This window comes from Haemaphysalis longicornis, unplaced genomic scaffold (genome assembly GCF_048455015.1).
Source record: "Haemaphysalis longicornis isolate Haplotype H1 unplaced genomic scaffold, Haemaphysalis longicornis Haplotype H1 scaffold_11, whole genome shotgun sequence".
NCBI classification, from domain to species: Eukaryota; Metazoa; Arthropoda; class Arachnida; order Ixodida; family Ixodidae; genus Haemaphysalis; species Haemaphysalis longicornis.
Genome location: NW_027526214.1, coordinates 76,579,049 through 76,601,176, shown reverse-complemented (window position 1 = coordinate 76,601,176; position 22,128 = coordinate 76,579,049). Strand labels below are relative to the sequence as shown.

The 22,128-nt window shown below is 47.1% G+C and overlaps 1 protein-coding gene across 1 annotated transcript; it reads right to left on the bottom strand.

The window, feature by feature from the left end:
- Window positions 1-1,030: 1,030 nt before the first annotated feature.
- LOC144160692 (uncharacterized) lies at window positions 1,031-1,633 on the bottom strand. The gene has a single exon (XM_077691897.1). It carries the CDS (start codon window positions 1,631-1,633, stop codon window positions 1,031-1,033), a length of 603 nt encoding a protein of 200 aa, XP_077548023.1.
- Between the last annotated feature and the right edge of the window lie 20,495 nt (window positions 1,634-22,128).

Here is a 22,128-nt window from a genome sequence, read left to right as displayed (position 1 = left end):
GGAAGGGGGTAACGATAAGGAACAGTGGCGTTGTTGAGCAACCGGTAGTCTCCGCAGGGACGCCAGTCTCCAGGTGACGTCTTTGGAACCATGTGAAGCGGGGATGCGTAAGGGCTTGACGACGGTCGAACTATTCCGAGCTCAAGCATGTGTTCAAACTCGTCACGTGCGATCGTGTAGCGATCCTGCGGTAAGAGTCGCGCTCGAGCGTGAATGGATGGGCCCGTAGTGACAATGTTATGAGTGACGTCATGTCGGATGGGGAGGAAGAAGTTGGCAGGTCGCAGAAGGGACGGGAATTCCTAAAGAAGCTTGTCATAGACCGACTTAGACGAAGTGCTTGCGACCGCCAAGAGCGGTTTCTTCGGTGAATACCAAGCACAGAGAGGTGCGTTGTAGCATCAATGAGGCGCTTGCGGTGAATATCAACTAACAATTTGTAGTGACGCAAGAAGTTTGCGCCAAGAATGGGGTAGGCCACATCAGCGATAAGAAAAATTCATCGAAATGTTCTCCGGACGCCAATGTTGAGTGACAGCGATTGTTCTCCGTAGGTTGCAATGAGAGTCTTGTTGGTGGCTTGTCAGCTGCTTGTGGTTGGCCTGCGCTTGCGAAACACGGCTGAGGACGGTAATACGCTTACCTCAGAGCCTGTGTCAACAAGGAAACCCAGTTCGTGGTTTTGTCCATCACAAAAAACAAGCGGCTTACTTTGCAAACGACACCACTCACCGCCTCTAGTGATGCGCCGGGGAGTTTCCCTGAAAAGTGCTGGGGGTTGTGCACTTCCGCGCTGCTTTTCCAAAGTTGCGATGATACCAGCATACGCCTTGCCTTGAAGGCGACGGCGAACGGCGGCCCAAGAAGGAGTGGCCGCGCGAGGGAGAGTGTTGGCGCTGAGCTGTGAGAGCGGTGATCGATATGATAGCTTGGTGATGTCCCCACGGAATTCCTCACGCCGGCTCTGTAGCGCAGGTGGAGACGGCGTTGTGGGTGCTGCTTTAGTGGGCCTGAAACGTTCCGGGAGTGATTAGGTGAACACGGCACCTTCGACAGGAGTGCAAACGTCCATGACGGAGTTGGGAAGTGGGGCCAGCTGAGAAATGAATAATCCTCTCGCGGTGGCCAGCACCATGCGGACGGATGTGGGCAGGCGTTGAAGAAAAAGCTCTCGAAGCAAAGCTTGATCGAACGTGGCTTCCTTTTCTCCAAGGAGCTGTTGAAGGCGACGCAGTAGCTGTGAGGGTTTGCGATCCCCGAGTTCTTCAGATTGCAGAAGCTGCAACCATCGCTGTTCCGACATTGTCATCTGATGGATGAGTTCACTCGTCAGGGTGTCAAACGGGGTGGTCGCCGGCTGTGAAACAATCAGGTCGCGAAGCTCGGTTGCGATTTCAGGAGGCAGCGCAGACACGAGGTGATTGAATTTGTGGCTCTGCGACGTGATGCGAGCATTGCCGAAACGGCTGTTTACCTGGGCTTGCCAGAACTGTGAGTCCTCAGGCCAGTACTGGGGAAGCTTCGGCGAAAGTGCAGCCCCGTCCCCCTGAGCGGCGGAGGATGTTCGATGGCTGTCATCTGCAGCAGCGGCTCCGAGCTGGGCATCCAAAGCGGTTTGATTGTCAGTTGCCATGTCCGATTTCTGTGGTCACCAATTCTGTGGCAAAAGGAGGAAATAAAAACGCCGAGCCCAGGAACACGTATATTAGGAACACGTCAACAGCTGACGGGCCAGCAGCAGCTATGCCTGGCCGAACGCTCAGAGTTCCCGGGAGCATTGACTGCTCGCGCCACGAGGCTCGCGCAGTAAGCCCCAGAGTGGTGCTTCGTCGTCTTTGCTGCGTTGATGCTGCTACGCAGGCTCATAGTGTGTTTACTATGTTACAACAGGTGATTTGTGTCTCGCTGCTCGCTCAGTATAATGTTATGTGAGACGTTGTATGGTTTTTTAAGGTATGCTAACATTCACTTTGTAACTTGAAGGTATTCAACTAGACGAATCAAATGTGATACACAATAACTATTAGAAAACCCATAACGTAGGTCTACTGCTTGTGTTGCTCCAAAGATTGCATGGTATTGGTACGATTGGGAAGCCCCATTTCTCACCTCACTTACTATAATTAGGCGATCTGCAAATTGGAGTTGCTTTAGGAGAAGTCGCCCTGTCTGTGTTTCATTTATTATTTTTCCTATAGCTATCCATACTTGACGTATCGTAGCCTTTACCCACTCGATGAAACAAAGCCAACATATGTGATAACAAATAAGCCGCTTTTTCTCAGAATACAAAGAAGAAAGGCACAAGCAGGCAAAAATTGTTGCCAGTACTACGCCCGTACACCAATTCCTAGCTTAAAGCGCGTGCCGTGCGCATTCCGACAAAGGACGCACGGATTGTCCACCAATTCACTGTTGAGTGCTGTGCACTCCCACGCAGCATTCAGTGCCGTTGGCACATGTTGTGCGGTGAGGGTCCGTAGCATGCGCCGGTTGCTGTTTACTTTGCGGGTGTCGTAATTTAGGTTCCCCATTGCCCTGAAAACCCCCTTTTTCCGCCCGCAAGCGCAGTTGCTCAAGAGAGTCACCGCTTGCGGCCGTACCGCGCTTATACAACCCCTCCTTTTCTGCGCCACCACGTCGTTTCCCGCATAAGCCAGGTTGGATAAATTGACGCACACGGCGCCCTATTTGTTCACTGCGCGATGATTGTGCAGAGTTGCAGCATGTATGGGGCACAGGATACATTGGTGTTTCAGCTGGAAGACTTGCTCCTGGAACACGGGCCCCTACTGGTGTGTCCAGGAGGTCAAGTGTTAGTGGAGGGGAAGTCGTGTGTCTCGTCTTGGGACTCCGGGCGAGCCTGTTGGCATGATTTATTCACTTCGGTCTTAGAGCTAAATTGTATGAGTAAGGGGGCGTAACCTGCGAAAACATTTTGAAATAATTTTTGCTCTAGGGCCGGAGGGCTGTAAAGTGAAATCGTTTGGGTCGTTACCTCCATCCGAGCAAGAGGCGACGTCACCTACTACGTCGCAGCAGTCATCACTGACATCGCATGCTGTATGCCTTTATGTGCACGAAAAATTGAAAATTGGGGCGTGGCCAATCATAATCAACTCTTTGGCACGACACCATCTAGGAACGAGTGGGAGAGCCTCAACTACCGCAGCGCCCCCTTTGGATTAAACTGGTGGCGTCTATACAAAAGTCACAGAAGTGCAGTTTTCGATTAACACCGTCTGACTTGATTGATTACTTAGCCGTTCAAGTGACCGATGAAGTATGAGGTCTGCTCAGCGCGAGAAGAGGTCGTGAAAATAAAATCGCTTCTCCGCAGGCCAGGGATCGAACAAGGAACACTTGGGTTACGACTCTGGCCTGAAAGCCATGGCTTCAACAAAAGGCATTATTCGTGTGGAGAAACTTTAAGGTGCTCTTTTCTCTGCGCCGTTGCCACGGGTGCTCTCATTGATAGACGGCGCTGCAAGCTCGGTTATCAGCGGATAATTTGAAATGGCGGAAGTTGGCTTTTGTCACCGCGGCAGACAGATGTACTGATTACCTTTTCGCTGTTGCCATGAACGCTGCCGTTCTTAGACCGTGCTGCATGCCGGAAGATGAACCTGTAATTTGAAATTTGTTAACTATGTGCTGACAGCTCTGGTGAGAAGTGAAACCGATTACGAGCGCTCTGTTACACGAACGCTGCCGTCGTAAAGCTGCCGTCGTTTTCCCATGCCGGGAAAACAGCGGATAACTGGAAGTTGCCTATAATCTCAAGAGCATCTTTGATATATGCATAACTTCTTACAATGTATTTCATAGCGCGATGCGCTTTTTTGAAAAAGTGCGAAATACATACCTCTAATTTGGGCAATTGGAAATAGTTTTTTTTTACATTATCAATGCTACACTGAGTGGTTCTTTGCTTGTACTTTCTGTTAACATTATTCGGACAAGTGCACAACTTTTTTTTAAGGAAATTTAAAACTAGTGTCCGCTTAGAAGAAACGAGAGATGCGCTACAATTGTCAACACGCATCTGTGTTTACGTACAAATTGCAGGCCCACTCACCGCATTGCATAGGTCGGCGCACTCACTCGTGAGTGCACTCATTTGTACTCATTTGTACTCAAACTCACGAGTGAGTACGATGATGAGTGATCACACACCCAGAAAAAAACAGTGAGTACGATGACGAGTGAGTACAGGGGTAAGTCCACTACTCGTGAGTACAGTACTCATGAGTACACTACTCATGAGTGTGAGTACTCATGAGTACAGTATTCATGAGTATGAGTACTCATGAGTTTGAGTACTAATGAGTATGAGTACTCATGAGTACACAGTACTCATGAGTACACATTACTCATGAATACACAGTACTCATGAGTGCACAATACTCATGAATACACAGTACTCATGAGTACACAGTACTCGTGAGTATACAGTACTCATGAGTACACAGCACTCATGAGTACAATACTCATGAATACTGTGTACTCATGAGTACTGTGTATTCATGAGTATATGCACTCCTGAGTACAGGAGTGCAAACAAGTTTTATCACGAGCTCGAGTCCGGACGCGCGTATACGAGTCGCAAACATTTAGCGGTGCCGCTGTGCACCTTGACTGTCACGCATGGTAAAATTGCACAACGAAAACTGCACTTCCCTCCTTTCCCGGTCCCTATTTGGCGCTGTAAGCGTTTTTCGGCGGTCGCTCGCAAAGGGGCCACGGTGAAGAGGGAAAAAGGAGGGGGTGAGGGCCCGGCGGGAAACCCGGCCGCAGTTGCTCTTCTCTGATGGGACTTGTTGACTGCCACAATTATTTTTGTTGACGCGGCCTGTGAACGCATGGCGGCTTCATTGCGCTTGCTCCCTTCCAATTGTTTTAGGGTAGAGGCGGTGGAGGCTGCTAACAACGCACGAACTAGGCGTACTGAAGTCCCTCTTTTTCAGTCTTCAGAAGTTTCCATAGACGCATGTCACGCTGTGTAGTCGTTTCGTGAGCCGAACCGCTCATTTCAACAGTCGCAGTTAATTTACGTAACTCGCGTCAAACCGACTGCATGGTTTGTAACGTTAGCTGTGCATATTCAAGCGACAGTTTGGCTGATGTACGTGCGCCCATATGGTTTTATTAGGTTCCCATTTTGAAACATTTTGCTCAGGTTCGCTAGTAATACGGTCTCGTGTAGTGCCATTTACAAGTGAGCATACAGCCCCACCGTGCACTACGGCGTGCAGGCGCGGCGGTGGAATTTGCCCCAGCAATGGAAATAAAATATCCGAGTACACCTAAGCACGTTTGTGAGTTTTGAATCGGACATCATAATATCCAGTTCAACGCGTGCGGCGCCTTGTTTAGCCTCGCATATTTTGTCGAATAGCTCTGTCATCTTGCCGCTGGAGGAGCATTTTGCTTTCGAATGGCTTTACTTTCGAGAGGCAACCCGATTCGCCGCTTCTCGTTTATGCCACCGTGTAATAAGGGCGCTGACGATGATGGTGAATTTCGGTGGTTGTTATTCCCCTAACTTCACTACTGTTTACAGGCGGGGCGACCACCCCTCGCTAGCAACTATACCGCGGAGTTTAAGCTCGCACTGTGAGTGGCCTCGTGAAGGAATTGTTTTGAATTGACACACACACTGTTGGGATTGGGCCATTCTAGCTCAGTCACCACTGTTCGATTCACTTCACTTAATTTTCTTAAAGCCCCCACAGGGGGTGTTACATAAGGGGCGCGTTGTACAACATAGATACAAAAGCCACAGGTTAACAATACAGATGCATAGATGTTGCGACGTTGCCCTGCTCAGTCCGCCATCGACGCGGCGCAAAGGAGAGCGATGAAGTTGTCGAGCCGACGGTGATTTTAAGCTGCATTCATATACAATATATACAAAGGTAGCAAGAGCGTTACATGGCTCGCACAAAGGCACTTCTCAACTCAGTGCCTCCGATGAAATGCCACTGCACAGCCGCTGCTTCAGGGCTGGTTTTATACCCCCGGGGTTCGGCCGCAGCCACGTGCAGTTCGAATCTTTCCAATCAGGACTATCACTGGCCGCAGTTTGAATCCGGCGAATGCAGGCGAAGTCATTGCGTCAGCCGAGCCACGAATGGGAAAGGGGAGGCGACTCAGCGGCGCCGTCTCCAGTGTCTACTCGTCGCTGCGTGTCTTTTGCGGGCCGGTCGTCCCAAGCATAATTTGGTGCGGCCGTCTCACTGGGAAAAGGATAGTAGACTCGGCGGCGCCGTGTGCCGCCAGTTGCGGCACGTCTGCCGCGGGCTGGCTGACCGAGGCGCGAATCGGGCACACCGTCGGCGCGTCGCCAGGTGCAGCAAATTTGTGTCATTGTGTCAGGCGCTCTGGTTAACCGCACACACACGCATAGAAAAATTAGTAAGATCAGACCCGTGTGGGTTTTGGCCTAGCTGTTAACGGAAATAGACACAACGACGCGTAGTGCCCGTCCTGTCCCTTTTTCGCGGCGGGACATCCCTCTTTGGCTTTTCGCGCGCTAGCCGGTTTTCGTCTTTCTGTTTATCTCTTACTTTGCGGGCTGGAGGCAGTTGCGAGGGGTACGGTTGCGCAATGTTCGCAGAATTGGGAACAGCGGCGGCAGCGTCTCTTTCCAGATGGTTTTAAAGACGATAGTCTTTCTTTGGCCACTTGAGCGCGACAATGTTGGCCTGTCAGTCTGTCTGTCTGTGTCCGTCATAAAGATAATTCATTATTGCAACTTAATATCACGCCCCGCTGTAACATGGGAGCTACTGGGGTTGCCGTTAAGTAGCTTCACGTACATAATGCGCCCTCTCTACAACTGGCCAACTGCCCCGCGATTCAAAACGCGAGTGCGTACGTCCCGTTTCGCTCTCTCCCGTGTACGTGCCTTCGCGCAGTGGGAAGCCCTACGACAGTGCACCGTGTAAGTCGTTTTCTTCTCAGGCTCCTCTGTCCTGATGTATATGTAATCTCAGTATTTCTAATTAGTCAATTATTTTTTTCTTTTTAGCTTTCATTCGAGCCACGACCTAGCTAAGATGTTGCAGTCGACAGGATCATGATTTAAGGCCACGGGAGGACGAACGGACGAACAACCTGGACGGACCGCACCACGACTACGAGAGTGCAGCACGCAGACATGGGGCACCGACGAACTCCACGCCAGCGGTGGTCGACACAGTGCTGACTTCAAGGGAACGCTACGTCCTATGCTCTACGAAGAAACAGCAGTTCGTGAGCGCACTTCGATTACGAGGGCTACCCTGCTCTGGCCGTAAGGACGACATCATCTTGCGTCTTCTAGAGGACAACGAAGAACGTCGCCATCTCTCCAAACGAACGAATGTGCCAACGTTACTTCAGGCTGCCTCCGACAACAAACGGCAGCTGACCCTGCAAGCGGCGCTGTTTGAGAGCAGAAGGCTGCGTGATGAACGAGAAAGTTTTCTGAGACAACTGGCGAGTGTCGGCCGCACGTTTTCCCCGGTACCTGGACTGCATGAGATCTGAGCACAGGCAGAATGCACGACGGCACGCACATTAACGAGACGACGCATGCAAAATAGTGATTGCGTGCTCACCGGACCTTTCCCAGGTAATCGCCACGATTACAGAGACGCATCGAAGGTCAGTGCATTTCTGGCGAGATCACGAACACACGTTGCTCTGCTACATCGCCCACGAGCTACATCGCCCACGCGCAGGTAATTCCAGCAACAAGCAACGAGACGCGCAACGTACGCAGCGCGCACGAGCCAGAAGGCACCGTGTTCCTGGCACCCGCTCTTCCGCTACAGACGTACACGAACGGAACGCTGAGAGCACGGAACGCAACTGAGCCGGTACGTACATTTTCCGCACGTGCTGTCCCGGCGCGGGTCAACGCAACCAGCGACATCGCATCCGGATTGGTGGATATGGCCACGACAAGCGAGCAAGACGCACCGCGCCCGAAATGCACCATACGTGGCGAACGACCGCACCCCAATCATAGGGGAGTTTCATAGATAAAACGAGACGCACAGCGCACGAAACGCACCAGAAGTGACGAACGACATCCAACTTGAACCAGTGGAGCTGACCACGGAGAACGAAATGCAGAACGCACGGAACGCCACGAAGCCGCAGCACACACGGAGGAAACTGCTGTTCGCGACCTCCTCCGCTCCCACTGCAGGTGCTATCCGGACTTGGCCAGCGAATGTTACAACCGCAGAAATCACCTGGCCACAAGCAACAAAAGACCCAGCGCACGCGGTTCAACCCTACCGGAAAGTACGAGCTCTCTGACACCCGCTGCTCTTGCCCGAGCCCAGCTGACGAACGACATGACACTCGTGCAAGTAGGTCCGTCAACTAGCTAAGACACGGCCAGCGCACGCGGCATGTCCGAGCCAGAATTAACAAGATCACCGGCACCCGCGCTGCGATCGAGACTCACAAGACAAACACCATTTCGTAAGAGAGGACGCAACCGCGAGCAAGCGGACTCGCGATAAACGGATCCTACTTGTATGGGAGAGATAGCGATTATAGCATTCTCGAAATAACGGGCAAAAGACGAGGTCTTGAGCGACGACACGGACACGGCAAGAACGGCAACGAATGAACCCGATCCAGACGAAGCATCGAATGCCCTGACGATGAAGTCACGCTTGCGAAGCCGAGGAATGTGGGACCGAACGGACGGCACGAACTACGCCCGCTTCCCCACCACAACGGTTTCCCTTCCGAAACAACCACGGCGACTGCGAGCACGGAGCCGCAACGACTTTGACCGATCAGCCATGCCACCCTACGAAAACGCCCCGCTACCGCACGCTAAACGAAAAGCGAAACGGCTCCCGCACCATACGCAACGCACGCGTCAATCCAAGCAACGTCCTCAACGTGCCAAACTATGCCATCCCTACACAGCGCAGCTCGCCACCGGACAAACCAGACGACTACGCCCCCACATGCATCAAGCACGCGACGAGCTACACGAACACAATCGCCGGCGGAAGCGGCGCAACCAACGCAACGCCGTAAACACTGTCAAGTTCAGGTCTGACGAAGTGAATCCCACGGCACACACACAATAAAATCAAGTAGATTTGAAATTCACCGAAACTCAACGAGACGAACACCCTCTTAACGAAGTTTCTAGTATCTGGAACAACAAAAACAAACGCCAGCATTGAGCATCTGTGAACAAGCGGACAGGGATCTGGATACGAACGGACGTCAATCTACGCGAACGCTTCATTGTGCCTGGGGGCAGGCGCATTTCGGATTCAGAGCACGATTAGGATACGTATCAATGCGCCCGGAAACGAAAAAGGGCGACAAAAGCTGCCACCCGAAGACACGCAGAAAAACGCAGTTTACGGCCACGGCCGCACCGACAAGCCCCGAGCTCCCCTGAGCCCGACCCGGCCTGAGAACAAGACGAGACGCCAGGCGCAACGCGAGTGCTTACGTTCCGTTTCGCTTTCTCACATGTACAGTGTACGTGCCTTCGCACAGTAAGTCTCCCAACGACAGTGCACCGCGTCAGACGTTTTCTTCCTCTGTCCTGATTTATATGCAACCTGTGTTTTTCTAATCAATTAAACAATTTATTTTTTCTACTTAGTCTTTCATTCGAGCTACGACCTAGCTAACAGTGCAGATAAGTTGATTATTCGTGAGTAATACAAATTGAGTACTCATGAGTACTGATTGAGTACTCATGAGTGCAGAATGAGTAGTACTCATGAGTGCAGAATGAGTAGTACTCGTGAGTGCAGAATGAGTAGTACTCGCGAGTGCAGAATGAGTAGTACTCATGAGTAGTACTCATGAGCAGTAGTACTCATTGAGTACTCATGAGTACAGATTGAGTACTCATGAGTACAGATTCAGTACTCATGAGTACAGATTGAGTACGAATACTCGTGAGGACAAATGAGTTTGAGTACAAGTGAGTACTATTACAAATGATTATTTGATGAGTGAGTACGAGTGATTTTGTGAACAGACGAACTTTTTGAGTCTGAGTTTGATTGAGTACAGCGTAAATAAAAAAAAATGTGATTGAGTTTCAGTGAGTTCTTTCTGTTTTGCCGACCTATGCCGCATTGTCGCTCTAGGTTTATTTTCGGCGAGAGACGCCGTGTCCTCAATATCGCATAAGTGCATGTAACTTGACCGCAGCCTTTCCACCACGTCTGGTCAAACGCCCCTCGATAACGCAATGCTGCTGCTGCATTGCTTTAGTCCTAATTGAGAAGAAAAGTAATTACAAGTAAAACATACAGTGCTCGAACTACCTAAAGCTTCAAGCAGGAACGCAGTAAAAAAGAAAGTGAGCCGAAGCTGAAAACGATTTTTCTTTTTCACAAAGTTCAATAATTTACCTGATATGCAAGGGACACCGCATTAACTGGAAAATACTCTGAATACACCGGCTATGTACAAATACCTGTATAAACATACACATTTGAAATTACACCTGCAAAATAATACCCATTTATACAATATTTGCACGCTGTACATATCAGCAAGCACATGGTCCGGGAGGATTGAAACCAAAATGGAAGCTGGTGCTTGCAACACCTCGGGTATATCTCTTGTAGCTTAATGTGTTATGGGCAATTTTGCGAGAAGTACAGTGAAATTTAAAGTATTTTTTTCTGGTGATGCGTTCCTGGAAAACTCCATCGTCTCTCGTATGCAAGCAGTTGACGTAAAATTGTTTCGTCTACCTTGTTGTGTGGCATTTGTTCGCGCATAGGGTCGATTAGAGATGGTTTTAGGTTGACATTTAAACTTATTTTGCCTTGAGTCCTTTGGAACTCCCAATTGTATTCTCTGGAGTTTTGTTTTTATTGCTTTAATGCGCATGTTTGCTTGTGGAGAAGAGGGGGTCGCTGGGGTAGCAAGAGTTGTCGAGGACAGAGGAAAGGAAGGGAAGCTTCGAGTAAATTTCGCTTGGTGCAGGGCGTCAGTGTCCGTGTGCACAAAAAGTTGTGTATGGCAGTGCGGGATGGACGTTGGTAGAACATACATTACATGTGCAATTTCGAAAGTTTCGGAATGACAAAGCCTAGATAGAGAGGTTGATTATAGTGCAAATAGGTAGGTGCGAACTGACAAAGCGCCCCATTCTCGGTCAGCATCCGGACCTGGAGAAGGTTGGGATTCTGCATCCCTCTGGAGAACTGCTCCTTTCTTGTGCTAAGGGGGAGCCTTGTAAAATGCCAATAGTTTAGCAGCATGTTATCATGCCCCAATTTTATTACAATGTTGAGAGGTTCTTATAGACTGCGTTGGAAGCATACTGTCGAATGGTGAACTTTTGCTTTATAAAGCCCCGCCGGAGAGGTTACGGACAAAATGCGCTAATTTGAAGAATTTTTGTCACGCATCGTCAGCAAGAGGCTATTATCTAAAGGGTTGCGTGGAGGCACTAAAACTCCGCCAATTCTTTATGATAGGGCAACGAAAGCTCGTAGGTGAAATACACTTTTGGGAGGTAGAGTAAAGCTGGAAATAAAGAATATCGACGATCAACTTTTCACCAAAACCATGGCATTTCTCCTGCAGTACCGACTCAATATCGAAGTTTGATACTGCACCTTCGCGAAGAAAGCGGATGTTGGAAGTTGGAAGATGATCTGATGGAGAGATGCTTTTATCTGTAGCTGCATCCAGAAAGCGTAAAAACCCTTTCCCTCAAAGGAGCCAGTGCGCGATACTTCTTTTAGGGGGTTAAACGTGTCGCTTTCAGCCTCGTGGTGACAATGTGGGGAGCTGATGTATGACAAACGGTCCGCACCACCCGTTTTCAAAAACAAAAACGGTTTGAATAGGAAGGAAGGTCGAAGATATTTCCAAATATTGTTAGGGCGCACGCACACCCCAGGGATGACAAGCTGACAAAGTGAAGCGAATCGAGACCGTATATGTTAATGGTGTATAACAGGAAATTCACCATGATCTAACTTTAGAGAATGAAGACGGCCTTCTTTTACAATTCAATCTGATCACATGGAGTATTGCACGTGAAGGTCTAGAATACCCGCTGTGAGCGTGCGTAGTCGTCCTCTAAGAAATGTTCGTCCTTGAGACTATTGTAGAAGGATTACCTGGCTGGAATTCCTGGTTCATCGCACAGGAAAATGTCGTAAAAGTAATCGTAAAACGTTGGGGTATTGCCCAGAAGGAAATTTATTTTGGGATACAATGATCCAAGGAAGCTGAAGATTGTGTCCTCTTTTATCTTACATATTTGGGAGGGTGTCGAGACTTGCGTTTCATAAGGACAATGTGTCAACCATAAGCAACGGACCGATTTCTGGAAGTGTTTAAATTTTTGACACGAGTTTTTAAAATCTTGATCTTGCCACAGTCAAAGAGATCGGCGTGGGGAGGATAAATGAGAAGTCGTACGATAGATTTTGAGAAATTGGAGGAAGACAGGATCTTTGACTGCAAAACATCCCACATTTCTGACAGGGGCTCAATCCAAAGCCCACCGTGATGTCATGATGCTAACCCTGATTCTTTTGGTGAACAATTCTTTCAGACCGCGCCATTTATAGGCGATGCATTGGGCGCCTTGACTTCTCCGATGACAATTTTTGATGCACTGTTGAGTTCGTGAATGAACTGTAGAACGCAGTCTGCGCGTCAGTAAAAAAAATCGCCCACAAATTTTCCAATATTGGTCCTAACAATTGAAGGCGAAATGACAAGAGCCACTTGTTTTCGCTCCTCCCAAATATTTAGGATCTAATCAAAACCGAATACACCAATGTATAACAATGGTTCAGCGTGGCAAGGGCTGCGAAACTGCAGCATTTGTGCTGAAGTTGAACACGTAATTTTTGCCGCCTTGTGGTCAAAACTGTACTTAATGCGCCTTTCCTACGGGCTCTCTCTTTTGAAGCACCTCAATAGGTCCTTGCAGCTTTTCCACAACCTGCACTGTTTCGCAAACTGCTTTGAGAAGTCGCCGATCAAAACTTTGATGCTGGAGGAAAAGATGGTCAACGCGCTTTTTTTTTTCTCGTAAATAATTTTTGCGAAGGAGGATGTCTTGCCCGCACAGATGTTTTTTTTAAAGCATACGTAGTATTTTCGTTGAAATCGTTGTTTTTATCTGGGGTTGTGGACGCCGAACTGATCCACGTTCCACTAACTTACCCACAGACAATGTTAAACTGATATAACGAAGGTTGTCCAGGTGGGGCTTGTTGTTAAGCTTGATGATAAAGCGGCTCTCTGCTGTTTTCTATTGTGAAGGAACCGCATTTCCATTGAGCGTTTATATACTGCAGAAGATGTTCTATTGAGACATCACCCAAGTTAGCTAAGACACGGTTATTCACTTGATATGGGCCAGGTGTGCTGTTTTGTTGCATTCCGAAAGAGATCTGCTTAGTTTATTACGTTCTAAATCTCGGGCAAGGCCCGGATTCGACTCGCCTGCGTAGGTACGAGGCAAATGTCTGAATGTGTTGGGGATACTTAGCTTCAGAAGAGCCACTGGAAGAACGAATAGTTTTGGTCAGTGCTCAGTGAGGCGCGCTCTTATTGGTTTGGGGTTGGGTAAGATGCCGGAGTAGGTGCCAAGCTGTGTTGCTTGTCAGGGTACCTCCGTTTCTTGTTTAATATGAGCAATACGAATTCCAGGTTAGGGTTGTGTGGCTGTCGCTTCAATTACTTGCTAATACAACGTCGTGCCTTTCAAAGCCTTAAGACATCTGGAGTGTCGTAGGTGATAGCTTACCGTGGTGAATATATTGGGGCTGACTGTGGTGAATATATTGGGAGAAATTTGCCTTTCTGAAGCCATCCCAGTTTGTAAGACGCGCCGCCCCCCACAAGTAGTTGCGACGTTTAACTGTTACTATGATAAGATCGTTGTCGGTTCCAAGGCTTTTTTTTGTGGATGAGAAACCAGTAAACACGTCGGGGGCCCCAAAAAATAATGATTCGTGGTAGTATCCTTCGTGACACTTCTACCAGCACGCGCTGGAGAGTAGGTGTGTTTTAGGAGCAGTATATTTAGGTCATGTATGTCCTTGGCCAAAAGGAAGCACCGCCTTCTTTCCAGTGGTACAAGAAGCGGGAACGAAAGTTACTAAAACAAAAAAGGTATGTTTTTGGCAAATTGGATGGTATAATTGATATTGCTGTTATTGTCCGGTGATTTTTCTGTGCTAAGACAATATAGGTTGAGTGTAAACCTGCCTAAAAGAAGCTGTAGAAGGGATTTGTAAATAAGTGTTATGGGTGATGTGATAAGCTGCTGATACGGCCTGACAGACAAAAGGTAAACTAGAGCAGGTGTCGATTGGACAATGTTTATGCAGCCAGGTAATTTTATTCACTCATTCACTTCTTGAATGGCTATAGCAACTGGCTTTTGGTAGATGGAAGAGATGATTTGATGAAGAGATGCTCTTATCTGTTCGATACATCTACAATTTTATTAAAATAGGCTGGTTCAGTTAGCTTGAGGTCGTGTCCCAGTAATCTTGGAGAGGGCGGACGAGGGCTGCATCTGAGTTACAAGCCTAAGGAAGACCTCTTCCGTGGGCACGAGTCACGTTATGAAGCAAAGCTTTCTACTTGTACCAGACAACGGTCCTTTCGTGGTGTGCGGGACAATAACCTCCCAACGCAGCGAAGGCGAGGGTTTGGGGGGGGGAGGGGGGCAGAGAATTTTGCTCGTTGTGCGGCAAATTTTCCCACCATTCCCCCAGCGGAGGTGCCTGCTCGCTGACGTTGCGGTAGCGTCTGTCGTCTGCTTTAGCGACGGTTGTTTTAAGCCTGTTTTGCGCCGCACCACATCCATTGCACGCTTCCTTGCACGGCTTATCTTGTTCGACAGCACCTCCCGGGTAACCCGGACCCGACCGAACTAAATGATCGTACGGTAAAAATATCTTAAGGATTGGTTTCCAGGGCGGGAAAACAAAATGTAGAGACCACATACACACATCTGGCCGCTAGAGTAACGCAACCTTTGCGCACCGCTTGCCCCGAATGGTACTCCATTTTCCGAATTTTTGAATGCGAATTCGTCTGTGATTTTTATTAAGCGGCTGAGGAGACGGAGGACGCTTTTTGGCACGGATTCCAGGTAACGGGTGGCAGAATTTTTGGTTTCACAGTTTGTAGAAACGTGTTTGCCAACTCAAGTGACATCGCAGGGCAAATCATTGTGCTGTCGTTTACAGCTTTGGTTTCCATCAACCTTCACAGCGTAGATTGGAGCCAATTTTTTAGGGTGTGGTTTGGTGTGAGGAGTGCAGAGGCAATAGGCGTGGTCAGGAGTAAATGTGGTTGGATTGTGAATGGTCTCTTTCTGCCAAAGGGTCAATGATGAGCCCGTTGTAATTGGAGTGCTTGTTAAAGACTCTGATTTTCTAATGAATGAGTTGAGTATGTTTACTTATCCTTCGTACTTTGATTTTGAGCTTGGAGAGCTAATCGTGATTTAGGGAAAGCCTCGTTGATTCTGGTCCGCTGGGCACGGTGGGGGAGCTAAGGGTAGTTGAGGTAGCGGGGGGCAGATAGAGTTTCATAGGGTTCTCATTGCGAGACATTTTAGAGTTCTCGATGGTTTCAAGACGGTACTGAACGAGTTAGCTCCAATGTACATGGCTTCGCTTTTTTTTGCACTCTATGCATGTGGTTTAGGTTTGCTTATCTTAGGTCGGGAAGGTTTGGAAGGATTGGGGTTGAGCAGTTGGAGAACCCATCTCAGACCGGCTTACTTGTGCCGGTGGTTCACTGGTCGCCAGGTGACGTGGTGCATGAGGCGCCCTGAACATTCTGGTGGATTGGTAGTGTTTCTATGCAGCAGGCGTAGATCAACGGTCTCGTGAGCGACTATCATGTGGCGATAAATACTTTCATGTCCGCAATACTTCACGTCGTGGCTAACTATTTCGTCGTGGTTGGAGAACGGTGGGTTCAGTTTAGCATTTAGTGCACCCTGGGAACCAAAAGAGATGGGTGGCATTTCATTTTTGACAACCCCAATCAACAGCCGAAATTTTGGAGGCCAAAGACGAGTTTGCTGTAATATGGCAGGCTGTCACTCGTTGTCCAATCATTTCACAGGTAGCAGAGGCGGGAAAAATTTCCATAATAAATATGTCAAGGCTGTTCTGCTGGAGCTGGCTTGCAGAGAACGTGTGCAATCATTCTCCGCTGGTTGAGTGATGCCCACGCAACTGGCGTAGTTTGCTGCTGCTTCTAACTAATCCGCAGCTAACTGTAGTAGCGATGGGAATAGGTTTTAGACCAGACCAAAATATCTACAGTTTTAAAGATGTTGTAAAAGCACTTTTTTTATGGAAGCTAATAAAGGCTCCAAATGGGAGCGAAAAAAATGAAAAGGGCGAACCCCGTTGGCCGCTCGCGATGGTACCGCCGTAGTGCATGAAGGATGCCAAACCCGAACCCGACAATAAAGTAATGCCGGCGCGTAATCATACATCAGACGCAGATCAGACGTTTATTTTAAAAAAAACAGCTGCAATGTGCAGGGAGGGTCAGCAAGGGGCAAGTACTTACTGAGTAGAGGTAGGGACCGAGAAAAGCGGGTGCAGTAAGCTTTGTGGCAAACAAAGAACTAATCGTCAAGTAATTCGTGGTTTTATGATATTCACTCACCCGCTGTCTTGAATGCATTTGCGATATGTTCTCTAATGAAGGTCCACTGCAGGCGCTGGTGCTCCACACTGTGCGGTTGCCGTAGTTAGGGATTGGTGTTTTCCTTCCGCTTCCTTTTATCGCCCGTGCCCCCAGCTTCTCTCGAGTGTCCCTGCGTGCGGTCCGCCGACCCCCTTAGAAGAAAGCTGCCACCACCTTCTTTCCCGCATGGGACGGGTTTGGTGACTTGACGCGCCCTTCGTCCACAGTGTCTCCAGTGCGATCAGTATACAGGGATAAGGGCATGGGTGGGGCGCAGGACACGTAGAGGGCTCTTGTGCTCACAATCGATGGTAGGTACTCAATTTTTGTGGCCACTTTTATAAATACCTATGTTTATATTTGTTTTTCCGAATCCTCTTCTCAGCCATTCATTCTCGACCTATTTTCTTCTCTAACTCTGGTATTCTTCGCGGCCTATCCAAACACCTACCAGTTGCTGACCAATTTTTTGTTTCGTCTGTATTTGTTCGGTTAGTTTCTCGTCTGTTGATCGTTTTAGAATAGATACACGATGATGTAAGCTACATTTTGACCCTGTAATAGCCTTGTCCCTGCTGAATATTTTTATAAACTTGTGTTTCCGATAGCTGATGCATGCCTAATTCAGTAATGAGTAGTATATTTTACCCAATTGCTACACAGCTCAGACAAACTTATTACCAACCACAATCTATATTACAGGAAGTGTAACTCTGTTTTTACCTGTATTTACGCAGTAAAACGATTAATGGTGATCGTGGTATTTGTAACCACAGTGGTAACTCTGGATATCGCATAGATCGGTGAGTATGAATAATATGCTTCCTGCATATAAATGTTTTTTTCTTCACAGGCCTTCGCTGATGTGAGTTTCCTCGCACGTTTGTTTGCACTAACACACAGCAACCCACTACGTGGCTAAAAGAAAAAAAAACATTACTGCGTCAGACACCAATGCAGCAAAACCGCATCGTTAAGCAAGTTTTGCCTAAAATAATATTTTGTAAATTTGGAAGGATGCGATTTTGGTCAAAAGAATAAAGCAATAATAAAAACGTCACCAACAAACAACAATGACAAGATCATGTTCATAAACAGGAGACGAAGTAAGCGCTTATACATGTCCACAAATGAAGGATGGCATATGTCTTGAGCCAGGTTGTTCGTAGCAATCGACATATTTTTTATTATATTTGCTCAGCTTTCACAGTTTTTTCTACAGGTTGTGTGACTGATGCCCCTAGCAGGTCACAATGCACTTTGAGGCCAATCAAGCCAGAGCAAATTTTAAGTTGAAATTATTGCTCATATGAGCACTCAGGACAGGTATATGGCGATTGACATGTTATAGGATATCTTAACCAGACTTTATTCAATGTTTTAGCGTTCAACTACAACGCGGACAACCGAAGCAACTGTACCAACAAAAACGAAGTTTCGTTTCGCTCATTCTTTTCTAGTGTCAGCGTTTTTCTTGCACTTAAAACTTTTCACAATTCCATACCTACTGGACCACATTAAGCTGGTACTATTCCTAAGCCGATCCAAGAAAGAATGGTGGAGCAGGCGTATACAAACACAAAGAATTTCGTGTTCAATTCAACTCATTAAGCAAATTATTGGGCTAAACGTGGTGCATAATTGCTCACATGTGTGTTCTTAGTAGATCATACCGAATTAGAAGGTACATGCCGACGAAGAGGCTGATAAACCAAGAAATTGGGCTTAAAAACTGGCCCGACCGTTTCTTAGACTACACAGATTCTTCATCAGCTTTGGCTGGGGTCAGCCACTAGCATCTGTTATATAAAGTGGCTTTTTTTCCTTCACTTGTTTCCTCCCTTTCGCGATGAAATGTAGATAGAGGAAAGGCCACCCAAACATCTCTTCAAACTTCATTCATTCCTTTGTGTAGGCCAGGACTCGGAGATGAATTTTAGATGCGACTGCATCTCATTCACTCGCCTTGTCTCTCCATACGGCGTTGTTGTTGTCTGTCCACACCGCTCCCCCATTCTCCTCGCCGTGCTAGCTGCGCTCTCCGCCACTCACCCCTCTCCTCTCCGGCAGCTAACACTCTCTCGCGAGGGGCATTGGATTGGATTCGATTGGGTTGGCTTGGCTTGGCTTGGATCGGATTATATTGGATTGTATTGGCTTGGATTTGGGTCGGATTGGAATAAAGTGGATTGTGTTGCGTTATAGCCGCGCCACGTTGCGTCATAGCCGCGGTCGTTGCAGCACCGGCGTTCCGAGTTCGGGCACGTGAATAGAGTTGATCTTCGCTGCAAATTGCACGGTGGTCCCGTTACTTCACCATCTACTACCCGTACACTTCAGCTACCACAAGGCCATCATGGTAACCTTACGCCACGTGTTAAATAAAAAATACATCATACGCGTTCCTCGCACGTTTCCCGCCATTGGAGAATCAACCGAAACACGAAGTGAACCCTCAAGATGCGTCGCATCTCCACAGGGTTCGCCTCACGGGAAGGTGGGGTAATTTTTTTCGGTAATTTATTTTGGTGTGAAACATCTGCGTCTCTTAAACGTTATTTCGCGGTGAGCTTTTTCCCGTTGTTCGGCCAATGCAGTGCGCCAGTGCCTTACTTGCGGAGGTTGGTTTCGGACGGTAGGAGGGCAATTGGGAAATTCTATATTTTGCCAAAGTACCTTGCAGGGAATTATGGGGACGCAATTGTACATACGACCCATTGCTCGTTTTTATTGGATGGGCGCTGTTTTGGTGGGTGCGTAAGCCACTCGAGCGTTGAGACCTTGTGGGAAACGTAATCGCATCCTTTCTCAAGAACGTGGGTATATTTACCTCGCAATTTTGTGCACCAGTAACCCATGCAGATAACTGTACAATTTGTCGGCCATCAATATTAAAAAGCGTTTCACACTTTTTGCTTGATGTCGTCCACAGAGTTCCTGTTTTGTTAGAAGGGTCAAAAATTACCATACCCTAAAGTACTGTGGTTTTATATAGGTATCTATAAAAAGTAAATGTTTATTCACCCAGAGACCAATTTAGCTAGATGTTTTTATTGCAACCAAAGTCGCAGAGAAACATCAGCAACTATTTCGTTTTTTGTCCTAGAATTTTAGTCTTGTATAGGTAACTCGATTATACGAGTGAGAGAAGGAAATCGGGGAATGAACAACGTATTGTGACAAATTTTCAAACAAACACAAATGATAAATTTTATGACATCAAGAAAATAAAAATGTGTGGCACCGCGAAAAGAAAAGGGGCCACCAGTTAGTTTTTGACTGTAACAGGTGCACTTTTTGCTGAAACGAAAGGCGCTACAAATAAACACAGAAAACAAAACGACGAGGGCTTTTAGTGTTGAAACTGAAAAACAACAATGTTCATTATTTTTTGGTAAAAGAGAAAATTGCATAATATAGCATATACAACATAGTTCTTAGTATCTCTTTCGAAAGTATGGTAGCAAGTATGCTTGAAGAATGTATGAAAGAACTCGATTGCTTTTTACGCACTAGAAAAAATGAAGGTACCAGAACCGCGGAAAAAGTGACGTTGATCCAGTGCACATTATGCCAACCACGGGAAGGATTTATTTGATACTACGAAATATATTTGTTGTAAGTTAAAGGACAGAGAATACAAAAAAATGTTCATTGATTAACATGTCCTATTTCGGTAATGGTAAAACATTCACATAAACGTAAGAACATCATCATTATCAACAAGCTATTTAGGTCCACTGCAGGACGAAAGTATATATAATTGACCTCCAACCTCTTCTGTCGCGCTCTGCCCTAGTCTATTCTTTCTCTCCGAACGGTCTTATGGCTTAACCTCCATCGCATTATTGGCCTTCCTCTTCCCCTATACAGATCTCTAAGTATCCACGCCATTATCTTAACTGTCCATCGGTTGTCTGGTCGTCGTAGTACATCACCAGCCTAAGCCATTTCATTTTCGTTTTAAACTGTGATAACTTCTACCCGACGTTCCTGCCTACTTCAGGTTGCTTTTTCCTTATCTGTTTCAGGCCCCTTGCAGGCTGCACGTCATAAACTCCGTCGTCATTGTTAACGAATTCTACCGCGAGTCATTGTCCACCTGCCCAAAGACACTCGCATCGACCTAAGAAGCAAATTCGATCCCGGCGTCCTGTAAAAAGTACCGGTTATAAAGTTTAGGACCAGGTAGAAGATGTTTCGAACAAAGACAGATTTGCGCGGAATGACTCAGTCGCAATGGTAGCGCGACACTTGCGTTTCGATGGGTGTAATCTGACTGGTGGATTCTGAAGAAAACGTTTTTTTCAAGTTCGTGATTTTCACAAAACGCCGACAACGCGCAATAGACAGGGCAAAGAAGAAACAACTATAGGATGCGCTAAAAAGGCACCAACCCGCCCAAATTTCTAAATTTGTAATGCACTTTTATGCATTCTGATTATAATATTCAAGTGCCTATTTCTTCAAAATACCTGCTGGGATACCATTGGGAAAGCCTCATTCATGCCTCTCAAGTGCGCATTGATTACGAGTGGTTCGAATAGCTGAAGTAACTACGTGGCAAAAAAATTCTAGTAGTCAAGGTTGGGGCCACGCGTGCAAAACGCCGTACGAATGAGAATAAGCCTACAGACTATTCATTGGTATGCTCCAGCTTGTTTTGATGAACAATCGTTGAGAATGCAGTAAAATGTTTTGTGCATAGATTGTTCTCCTTATTTTGATCGCTCGGGCATTTTTGAGAGACAAAATGTCAGTGCCAGGAAACAAGTCAGAGCCACGATCTATTTTTTGAAAGAGTTAGAAGTAACCTGAAAAGCGCAAATGAACATTCCTAAAGTCTTTACAATTATAGTGTTGTCACGAACACAGTTTTTTGGCAGGTAGATGACACAGCATTTGGAGATCCCTAGGGTGTATAAAGGTTTAGCCCTCAAAAATTGGAGGAATTGTTGTTGATACAGACAGTGATTCGTTTGTAATCAGTACATTGAACAGAGGCGCAAATCATTACAGATTACACTAAAGGATACTTTTGTGTAATGCAAAATTTATCAATAACCGAAAGAAATGGGCGGTGCTGCCAATATGGCTGCACAAAAGCATCAAAAATAAGAAGGGCTTGGTTCTCGCCGGAGTTTCCAACCTTCCGTTTGGAAAGGAAGGTTAAACTGAAGGCATACATTACACAGGTGTTTCAACTGCCTCAGGCAGCACAGGTACTTACAACGTCCGGGTACGCTGCATCGGACGTCATGAGCAGGGATATTGTGTGCTTATCGTTATTCCAAGTCACCAGAATGAACGAGATGGGTTTGTGGCCCTGGTGCACTACACCACAATATATGCGACAATATCTTCAAACGTACTGCAAGGGTGATTAAAATCTGTTTTCGGAAGGTTGTCAAAGTATCGTCTTGCACT

Excerpts from the sequence above, each read along its gene's own strand:
- LOC144160692 (XM_077691897.1), bottom strand. The coding sequence starts at position 1,633 with ATGGCAACTGACAATCAAACCGCTTTGGATGCCCAGCTCGGAGCCGCT.